This window comes from Sminthopsis crassicaudata, chromosome 3 (assembly GCF_048593235.1).
Source record: "Sminthopsis crassicaudata isolate SCR6 chromosome 3, ASM4859323v1, whole genome shotgun sequence".
Classification (NCBI taxonomy): Eukaryota; Metazoa; Chordata; class Mammalia; order Dasyuromorphia; family Dasyuridae; genus Sminthopsis; species Sminthopsis crassicaudata.
In genome coordinates this window covers 557,279,784-557,291,194 of record NC_133619.1, presented here as the reverse complement: position 1 = coordinate 557,291,194, position 11,411 = coordinate 557,279,784, and the positions used below count along the sequence as shown (strand labels likewise).

The window sequence follows — 11,411 nt, the reverse complement described above, 5'->3', positions numbered from 1 at the left end:
AACATTTATTAGTTCTTTACATTGGTCAAGCAACTAATATTATAACCACTCATAGGGATTTAACCTGATCATCCATACAAAAAAAGATATCTATTGTCCACATTCATTGAGTATGCTGTTGGATGGACAATCCATAGAACTTATTTATCAGTCTATATAGGAATAGATAATAAAAAAGGGACAATTGAATCATACTCAGAACTGGACAGGAGAAGAGTGAGTCCAACTGACTTTGGGAAGTCATAAATTTCTTTAAGAACATTAACTTCTTCCAGAAGCAAAGGTCCATTAAAAAAAAAACTGAATTCTACTAATGCTATTATATGATTTTATATAATACTATATAGTAATTTTAAAATGTGGAGTTAAAATTGAAAAATACCTTGCCTTCCAAGGGTGGAATCTGACTAAGGTCTATATGGACTATAGAAATATAGTTAGGATGAGACAATCTGTGCTTTTCTCTAGGACATTGAGATTAAAGATGATACTGGCACTTTTGCAGTATGGAAATAACCAAGCATAGCAACTAGTTAGTATGAATAAGTGAAGAAGCTATCAGATGTTGAGCTTCGAACCACCTCATAACTCCCAGAAGAATCCTTTTAGTGTCCTTGGGTTTCTCTCCTTAAAGGCTCTTGTGTTCTGGAAATTCTTCTCTCCTTCACTCATGCTGGTTGTATCTGCCATCAAAATTTTATCTGAAAATTTAAATATAAGCTTCTTGTGAATAGGAGTTGATTCATTCATTGGTTTTGTGTCACTAGGCTTAGAACTGTGCTGAACACATAGTAGATGCCTAATAAATACTAATTGATTGGATTAAATATTTCCCCAGGTACCAAAATTTCTAGTTGTGGCTCTTAGATACTGTAATAAATGTGTTATCGTTAAATACATCTCATACATAAATCCTGTGCTATATTTAAAAAAAACTGAATCTGTAATTTTATTGACGTAGACTTAAGATTATTAAACATCTTAATGGCAGATCAGTACTTTCTCTATACCTTTTAGTTGCTATGAGTTGCTAAAATTATTATGTAGCACCACGGATAATATGTCTTTGGAGAGTAAAAAACCTTCATAGATACAGAATTTATTATTCCAGAATATCATCTAGGCAACGAGGTAGTACAATCAATAGAAGACTAAGCCTATCATCAGGAAGACCTAAATTCAAATCTGACTTTAGCACTTATTTGTTTTGTAACTCTAGGCAAATCTGCCTTAATTTCCTCCATCTTAAAATGGAGATAATAATAGCAAGTGCTTTGCCTATGGTTGGCATTTAATAAATGTTCATTCCCTGTTCCTCCAACAATCTCTTTTATAAAGAGTAGAATCAGGTACTGTGACTGATTTGCCTAAGATTAGTTAAGAACAAGCCATTATTACTCATGTGATCATAGGACTTCAAGTCTTACATTGGTCATGGGTGTGTAGAATCTTGAGTTGATCAAGATCATAACTGGTGCAATGCAAGTTCTGGTAGATCCTATCAAGCTAAAAAGTCTCTGGACTCTATATGACTGGCATGCAAGGACCAATCTAATTAAATTGCCTACCTTTGTGACCTTTGGTGCTCAAGCTCTCATGGTCATCTGTAAAATGAGGGGTTTTCTCTTCTAAGATCTACTTCTGTGATCCAACTCTGATAAATCAAGTGATTAGTGATTTATTAGTCAATGAATCCATCGCTGAGGCAAATCTTAAAGCCTTTGTATTTTAGCAGAAGGTCTTTAGCAGTTCATTGGGGAAGTATCCCCACAGGAACAGGGGAGCAGATGCATTGTGTTACAAGAACCTTGTTTTCATGGCTAGGAATGACTTAGGCTGATATGACTGGGAACTGTTAGCTCTTTAATAATCATAAAAATCCCTCATTTTACTAAGAATAATGAATCCTAAATTGCTTAAGAAGTGCCTTGCTCACGATCATAAAGTGATTCTGTGTTCCACTTCCCTTACCACGTAGATTCCTACCCAAATAATTCTCTCAGCACAGAGTAGCTTAGTAGAAAGAGATGCTAACTTTGATGATGGAAGTTCTGACCACTTAGAGCCAGAGCTCCCCAGCAGATAGATCTGTATGATGTTCCCATCATGCTCCGTGTGGGCTGCTGGAGGCTTAAGTGGTTAACCACGTGCTAATCAGACGGAGCGGAAAAACAAACCGGTGACTTTTAGGGAAACTTCAGGCTCTGGTCCCCAGGAGGAGGCCCCGACTCCTATCATCACAGCTTTTAGCCCAGTTCCGCTTCTTTGCTCTCTTAGGTGCGGCGCCCACGCCTGCCTCCAGTCCTCCGCCTGGCTCAGTATTCGGAGGCTGCGCCAGCTCTCAGCCTGGCTCAGTGGCTCTACCAGAGGCATAGGGAGATCTGTCCAAGGAGGTGGCTGCGGGGCTGCGGCTGCAGAGCCCGAGCCCTTTGCCAGCCGCAACGAGCAGGTGGAGAGGGGGCGGGGCCACCCGGCTTCTGTCAAGTCTCGCTGCTGAGGATTTGCTGCGCTTGGGCGGTGCGCCTCACGTGGAGTCGAATCGCGCCTGCCTTCTCCACGCCCCCCTAGCTTTGCCCTGCGCGACCGAGGGAGGGGGAACCCGGAGGAAATACAGGAGTCCTGAGGGGGGAGGGGGAACCGGCTTCTCAGAACGCATTGAAGGGAAAGATGGGGGTGTTGTGAGGGTTTCTTGGATTGTCCCCGACCAAACTGAGGTGCAGCCCTCCTCACTGGGAAGGGGAGCGCTGGTTTCTGGGACTCTCTGGCCAGCAGGAGCAACCCAGGGCTGTCATTGGCAATCTCAGGATCTGCTTCCTGGGTTTGCTTTCGTTTTGCTGGGGGCTTCTCATTTCTCCTCCCTCCCTAGCTTCGCACCCCCGCTTCCATCCCCACTCTTTTTCCCCCTCGAAGCACATACACGGAGACTGCGCGCTTGCTCCCCGGCTCTGGGTAGAGGGTAGCCTCTCTGCAGCTGCAGGTGAATACAAAGGGAGAGGTGACCGGGAAAGGGGCGAGAGGTGTTTATTGCAGGTTGGGGACCGAGTGTGGGAGGAAACAGGGAGGGGGATGGAGAGCTAACGCGGCGGATGCTATTGTGACACTTGACTTTCATCCTTTTTGCGGCTGTAGACTACCTTCCCCACCCTCCTCCACCCCCAGCTCCCAGGTGCGAGCATGCGTTCACCCGGAGCTCGAGGTCGAGGTGACTACTGGGTAACTGCGTGTCAAGTCTCTGATATTAGCTTCTTCCCTCATCCCCATCTTTCAGGTTTCGCGGGAAGAGGATGAGTTCTCTCTTCAACCAGGGAGCCCGGGTGGCTCTCCAAGGGAGGGTCAGCTGTGCCTTCCTGCTCCGGGCGCCCCCTTTGACAGGCATTCAGCTGGTACGGGTCAGCAGTAGCTCCGGGCCCTCAGGGTCCCATACAGTGCCCTTGGCCTTGAAGAAACGGGGCTACGACGTCACCAGAAACCCGCATCTCAACAAGGTATCTGAGGGAGAGTGGTGATGGTGGTGGTCTGGGCACTAAACTGCAGATGAGGCTGGTTGCCCCTGACTCATGGCACATATCTGCCAAATATTGCCCTTATTCCTAGAGCCTTAACTTCTCTCCTCCCTCCTTTGCAAAAGAATCCAGCCTCAGTATCAGTGTTTTCCTTGTGTGTCTAAGTCAATTGTTACCGGGGCAGTACTGTGACTTGATTGGCTGTGTTTAAAAAAAAAAAAAAAAGCCTCATAAATAAAGGTAGATCAGGTGCCTTGGATAAGAGGCAGCTGGGAAAAGACGGGAGTCAGAGCAACTGTACTACATTGTAACTCCTCCTGATAAGTTGCTAGGATACAGTAGCTTTAGTTATCATCCATCCTAGTACTTTTATTTTGTAAATAGGGAAACTGAGGCCCAGGGGTATGGGAAGATGAATTGATTTGCCCAGCATTATATATGTAATTAAGTAGTAGGACTGAGATTTCAAACCTAGGTTACTTAGTTATTTATGTGACTTCAAGTAACATTTCACTCCATTTATCTTCAGAAGGAAGGAGTTGGACTAAATGGTTTTTAGGAACCCTTCCTGTTACCATCACTAGTCATTATGATGGTATGATGCTAGATACTAGGTGCTAACTCCTTCCAGTACTAGAATCTATGACTGAATCTGCCACCAGGAGATTTGGATCCCAGTAGTGACTATGCATCCTTGGACAAGTCATTTGCATCTCTCTGATCCTAAGTTTCCTCATTTCTAAGAAAGGGGACAATAAAATGTGTATTTGAATGGATCAAAGGAGATTTCACATATGGAAAAGCAGTTTGCTAATTGCATAATGCTATAGAAATGGAAGATAGGACTTCATATGTGAAAAGTAATAAAGGAAGAGAGTTGGCACAGTAGATAGAGTCCTGGGCCTGGAGTCAGAAGACTATCTTCTGGAGTTCAAATTGAGCCTTACTGGGTAAACCTGGGCAAGTCACTTGACCCTATTTGCCTCAATTTTGTGGCCTGTTAAAGTAGCTGAGGAAGGAAATAGCAAACCATTCCAATATCTCTGCCATGAAAACTCCAAATAGGATCAATAGCCACAACTGAACAACAACTGGAAAGAGGATTGAATTTTGGAGATGGAAGGGACCTTGGTGATCATTTAGTTCAGAAACTTGTAGAACTCCTAAGTGAGCTTCCAACCAAATAATCAGGATGTCTAAATAAATAAATAAAAATCCTGTTTCTATTTGAGTTGGATATCACTGCTCTAATCCAATTCTTTTGATTTTTACATCTGAGGAAATCGAGGCTCAGAGAGGGGAACTGATTTCTCCAATGACACATAACCAGTTAGGGGATAAGTAGAAAGAACTTTGGCTTTGGAATATTCAATTAGGAGCTCTGTAGCACTCTGCTCCTAGTCTTTTATCTGACCCATTCTCACTCATACATTTATTTCAATTTATTTCACTACTGGACTTAAGAGTGGATGGATGGTGAGTACTCTGATAGAAAATGATTTTGGCTAATAGTGAAGGGACTTGTATTAATCATGTCACTGGTTGTCATATGACCTTGACTTGTGCTTACCCTGCAAGGTTTCAGGTAAGACAGGGTAGAATTATGGAAAGTGCCTTAGACTTGGTGTAAGAAGTTTTTTAGATGCTGCTCACTTGGATCCATTCTGGAACCAAGAGCTTGCTGCATCCCTCAACTTCAGTGTGTAGCTTACTCTTTTCTCTTCTTTTAACAAACTATTATTAGAACATTGGGGGGGTGGAGTTTTGCCATCAATAAGCATAATAAATTTTATTTCCTCGTTTTCAGAAGAAAACTTATTAAACAAAAAAGCCTTTCATTATGCACATAATGCATAATGACTTGACCATATCATCTTTTACATTTTCTAATTTATTTTCAGTCATCTTGCATATATTTGACCTGAGGACACATGAATTGTGGGCTACTAACTTTCCTTTCTTATGAATTGTTAATACAATAAAGGATTGGATCAAAAGACTGTATTTTCCCTGGAATTGTGGTCTCTTTAAAGCAGCCATAGTCTCTGTGTTTCTCCAGCTGTGGCGTGTTTTTCCCCACCCTTAAAACCGAAATAAGGCTTTACTTGTTAAAAGGCAATGTTTTCACCACATTTTCCTGATAAGTGACTACTTTGTTTTTCTCTGGTTCTCTTGATCGTTGGTGAAGAGTAGAAAGTGCTGAGAATGCCAGTGTAAAATGTTGTGTTTGTAGAGGCTATTCAGGTTGCATCCTGAAGGTTTTTAAAAGTATTGTTGAGTGAACTACCTTTTTTCTTCATTGAAACTTTCTTTGAGTAGGGCTATATGGTCTTCTGATCATTTTATTGGAGATTGACCAGAGGCCATGCTAAGTGCTGGAGATTTAAAAAAAAAAAAAAAAAAGCAAAAAACATTCCCTCTTCTCAAGAAGCTTAGCATCTAATGGGGGAAATATAGGCAAAATATGCAAATAAATACATACAAACAAGATCTATACAGAATACATTGGAGATAATTTCAAGAGATTAGGCACTAGCTTTAAAGATTAAGAAAGGCTTCTTGTAAAAGATAGGACTTGAGGTAAGATTTGAAAAAAGCCTAGGAAGACAAAAGGCAGAGATGGGAGAAAGCATTCCAGGCATGGGACATAGCCACTACAAATGTCCAGTCAGTAGTCTTTGAGGAACATCAAGGATACTGGATGAATCAAAGAGTATGTGAAAATGAATAAGGGATAAGAAAATAGGAGCAGATTATGAGGAGATTTGAATGCCAAACAAAGAAGTTTATATTTGATCCTGAAGGTAATTGAGAATTATTAGAAAATAAGCATTTATTAAGGGCCTGCTCTGTGCCATGCTTTTATAAATATTATCTCATTTAATCCTCAAAACTCTGAGAGGTAGGTGTTATTTCCAGTTTATGGCTGAGGAAACTGATGGCAGACAGAGGCTTTAATAAATTTATTAATTGAATTAAATTCTAAGCATTTCCTCATAGAAAAGGACTGCAATTGCTTGTGCCCTTTAAAAAAACTTTCTAATTTATAGGGTTTAAGAACAAAAGCAAAATTCTGTAATCAAGATTAAACAAGAGCACAAAGTTTGTTAGAGTGTTTTATTTGTCTAAAAAGAGACATAGCAACTTAATTATGGTATACCACAGAGAATTATTTTACTAAAATAATTAGTTTCTCTTTTTAATTCTCCCTCTTAGGATTCATTTTCAATTGAGTCAAAGGCAAACTCAAAAAAAAAAAAAAAAGCTTCTCTGATCATTACCCAAATCAGTTTTAGGGAAAATTCCTTCCTAAATTGAACAGGACTTTCTCTTTAGAAATTGGTTAGGCCTTCCATAAGAAGTAAGACTTTACATTCAAATTAGACTAAGGCCTCCCTTCCTTCCTGTCTCTTTTCTTCCCTCCCTTCCTCCCTCCCACTCTTCCTCACTCCTTTCTTCCTTTGCTTTCTTCCTTGTCTCCCTTACTCCCTCCCTTCCTCTCTCTTTCCTTTCCTCCCTTCCTCTCTCTTTCCTTTCCTCCCTTCCTCTCTTTCCTTTCCTCCCTTCCTCTCTCTTTCCTTTCCTCCCTTCCTCCCTTCTTTCCTCCTTTCCTTCCTCCTTCCCACCTTCCCTTCCTTCCTTCCTTCCCTTCTTCCTTCCTTTCTCCCTTCTTTCTTTCCTTCCTTCTCCCACACTCATCTTCTTAAACTGTGATTTGCAATCCCATATTGGATCTCCTAACAATATGAGCATGTGAAATTATTATCAATAAATATTTTATTTGTATTTTATTTACCTGTATATCCAAGGTCATTTAAACTCCTCAGCCAAAAAGGGGTCATAAGTAGAAAAACTTAAGAAACCCTGCTAACTACAAGGCTTATAAGGCTAAGTTTTCTACACTTTCTAACTTTGGCTTTAGTTTACCTGATGATAAGCATATATTATGTTTTAATGGAACTACAGAAATTAGAGCAGAGAGATACTGTCACTGACATAAAGTGAGAATTAAAACTGATGTACCCCTATAGTTCCCAAGAAAGTTAAGCTTCTAAGATGCCACTTTTCTCACTGAATTGGTCCAAATTGGTTAGTGATTAATACTATGGCTATTCTCTATTGTATAAATAATGTTGTTTAAACTGGGTATGGCTTAAAAAAAAACAACTACTTTTTTGTCACAAAAAAATTCACATTTTTGAATAGCTGATAATTTATTGTTGTTATAATTTAAATTTAAATTTTAAAAAAAAATCATTTAGCCTGAATAGATACAGATTTTTGATTATGAGGCTCAATACTAAAAAAACAAACAAACAAAAAAGTAGATACCCTTGATTAACCTAACATTTTCTGTTTGCAAATGAAAAAATTGAGCCCCCAGAGAAAGGGAAGCAGTTTCTCCAAGACTAGTCAACTAAGGAAAATTAACAAAGTAACTCTGGTTTATTGATTCCTAATCCACAGATTTCTAGGGTAAAATGTTCTGTGAATTATGATAATCCTTGTTAATTTCTATTTTGCATAATTTCTTCTTAAGAAGGTAAAGAATTTTAGAACTAGATGAAATACAGTGTAATCCACTTGATGATTGGGTACTGTTTTTCTTCTTTTTGTCTTAGTTTCTCTTGCACACAACATAATGCTTTGCAAATAATAATTAATATGACAAATGTTTATTAAATTGTTGATTTGAAGTAAATGATATTTTTAATTTTCACCAAAACTCTGCTTTTTAAAAACTTGTATTAAAATATTAAATGTATTTTGTTGAAAGGATAAGTATGACTTCTCAGATTCTACTGGATGGGTACATGCTTTTTTCCAAGCACAGGCTTTTTCTTTTTCCTTTCTCTTATTCTCCTCTCTCTTCTCTCCTCTGTCCTCTCTCTTCTCTCCTCTCCTCCCTTTTTTCTGTTCCTTTCCTTTCCTCTTCCACCCCCCTTTTCTTTCCTTTCCTATTTTTTTTTTTTTTAGCAGCATAGGACATATCAGTTTAGTTGACTGAACATGTAAAGCTTTAGTAATCAGACATCTCATTGTCTACACATCTGGAGCTACACCGGAATTTACCTCATTCCTCTTAAAATAAATTGTATTTTACTGCCATGTATCATTTCTGTTTGCTTTGCTTGAAAGAGTTAATATTTATAATTACTAGAATTATCTTACTATCTTATTTACCTTTGGTTTAGACATGGTAAATATTTGTTATTGATTTTTTAATCTATATTATTTATGCTGAGAGGGAGCATGTCATAGAAAATAGAGAAATTGAGAATAAAGAAGGCTTGGACCCAAATCTTGCCTTTGATTTATATTGACTGACTAACTCTAGACAAGTCACTTGACCTCTTAATGCTCTAGGCAGCAAGGTGTGACCTACATTGGTAAAGGGAATTTCCTCATCAGGAATTCCTTGTGCTAGTGAAATCATTAAAAAAAAAAAAAAAAAAAAAAAAAATCCTTTCTTTTCCCCTGAGGACCTGAGTTCAAATTAGACCTCAGACACTTAACATGTCTTAGTTGTATGACCCCGGGCAAGTCATTTAACCCGAATTGCCTCAGGGGAAAAATTTTCAATTATATGGCCAATGCCCTCTAATTATTTTCACTAATTTCTCCCCCAAGATTCTCTACTGATGCCTTATTGTGGTATGGCAATGGCTATGGGTTCTCAAAGGTTTTGGCATTAGAGCATAAACTCTGGCAGATCTAGCTAAATTGGATAATATAAAAATAAACTTTGGATTTCTGTAATGGTTTGGTCCCATTGTTTCCAATCATAGCTCAAAAAAGTCCATTTCACAAATTGGAGGAAAACTATGATTCTCTCCATTCCTTCTTAATCTGACCTTTTTGATAAGGAACTTTCCCATTTGGCCTCATGTAACGTTCCTCTCCACCAGTTTTTGTACTATTGTATATTATAGTGGTCTGTGTTAGATTCTCATCTCAGCTTTTCAAAGTCAGGCAACGTCGTCTAAGCTTTGCATAGATAGTGCCTAACACAGTTCTCTGGACGTAGGTCATTCACAAATATTTGTTGAATGAAGGGAAAGCACAGATTTTGAGGGAAGTATTGAATATTTCATTGTTAAACCCTAATTCTCTCTGCTTGGTTGTATAAAAAGATTTTCAGAACTTGAGAGATCATGTACTCACTGCACTGGACCCCCATATCTTCCTGTTGTATGTTAAATCTCTTTTGTGGAAACAGTCTGTTCTTTTCTTCAAGAAATGTGTTATCCTTCAGAATGCTTCATCCTCTGTCACCAGCATGCACATGACCTATCATGAAATGGTGCTGCCCCACATCTATTGTACTCAAGCATTTCTGTCTCTGTTTTGTTTGTCTCTGGAGTCTGGTGTTCAGAAAAAGGATGAATGGAGAGGATGCCCAGTCTGATGACTATTTATGGATCAGTGCATTTCATTCATGGCTCCCTGAATTCCTCTGGAACTCTTAGAAATGCACATGGCTTCCCCAGGAGACAGCCTTTTTGCATGGAGCTCATTAATTTAGCTGAATGAACATGTAAAGACTTGATGGCCAGCCGTTCTATGCTGGCTGAACATCTGAGGCTACACAGGAATCCTCCTTTTTCCTTCTAAGAGCAATTGTGATTTATTGCATTCTATAACATTTGGGATTCATCTCTGTATAAAGCATGCTTAAAAATATTTTTTTTTGTTCAGTGCCAGCTTGGAACTCAGTCGTTTTATCCTGTCTCCTTTTGGGGTATCTGTCATCACTGACTTGGCTCTTGGATCACTCTGAGGTGATCAATGATTTGGAGCCAACAAACTGAGAAGTTCATCAGAGCTTGTCAGCCTGAAGGCAGATAACTTAATATACTTTCCTAAAGTCTGTGTGTCATATGTGGTGGTAGAATTGGGCTTCCCTGATTAAAGAAGAAGGGACAAATTATTAAGTAAATTCTTGTCCTATAATCATCAAATTTGCATTTGTCTTACCTCTTTGTGCAGTCACTCAGGAAGACAAAGATCAAGTGCATCTGAGATATTTTAAGGATCAATTAGTATAGACAAATCAGATTTAATCCTTCCTAGCTGATTATTACTATAGTTTCCAGATATGGACGTTTGTGTATGTGGCGATGCCATTAAACTGAGTAAAACTCAAAAGGAACTACTGCTGGGAAGCATTAAGACAGAAGTCAGAAAAAGCATGCATTCTACACCAGCTCAATTGATTTTCATTACAATCTTTACAGATTGTGAGGGAGGGAGAGAGGAATATAGGAAGGTAGGGATCAAATATTATCCCTATTTTACCAATGAAGAAATAGAGGTTCAATTCATTTGTTCGTTCAACAATTTTTCTAAATTCTATTAAAAACACTTTGCTAGATGCTGACAGACATACAGAGATAATTAAGAATCAGTCCTTATAGATCTTAAGAATCATAAAATGGTGGAAGCAAAGATGACTTTAGAAGTTTTGTTTCATGTTCTAACTTTTTAAAGAATGAAACCGGAGTTCAGAAAATGCTTTGCCAGAGTACATATAACTATTAATGACAGAAAAGGGATAGATATGTGTATCCCTGGACAAGTAGATAATGAATTGACTCAAGAACTGGCTAGTGCATGAAGTCAGGCTTGAACTTAGGAAATCACATAATGATTTTGAAGCTTCTTCAATGATCACTGTCACAAAGGCTGATCTCTAAAATATCAATATTTTCCCTGCAGTATTATATGTCTCTGAATCACAAAGTACCATATTTATGTAGGTAATTTGTAAGAATCAAAATTACAAATAACCCAAAGGGTAGTAGAAAGGAATATGGTAGAAATAAGCAGGCAAAAGCACATAATCGTGTGTAAATGACACATGATATGTTTTAAAGTCTGTCATTAAGGACATTTATGACCACATAG

The 11,411-nt window shown here is 38.7% G+C and overlaps 1 protein-coding gene across 1 annotated transcript in view; it reads left to right on the top strand.

Moving 5' to 3' along the window:
* The first annotated feature begins 2,606 nt into the window (after nucleotides 1-2,606).
* Nucleotides 2,607-11,411, top strand: part of ME3 (malic enzyme 3) — a 279,762-nt gene continuing 270,957 nt past the window's right edge. The window contains exons 1-2 of the mRNA XM_074304676.1: nucleotides 2,607-2,977; nucleotides 3,269-3,485. Coding sequence (XP_074160777.1) covers nucleotides 3,285-3,485 — 201 coding nt within the window. The 5' untranslated portion in view covers nucleotides 2,607-2,977; nucleotides 3,269-3,284. The remainder of the gene's footprint in view (nucleotides 2,978-3,268; nucleotides 3,486-11,411) is intronic.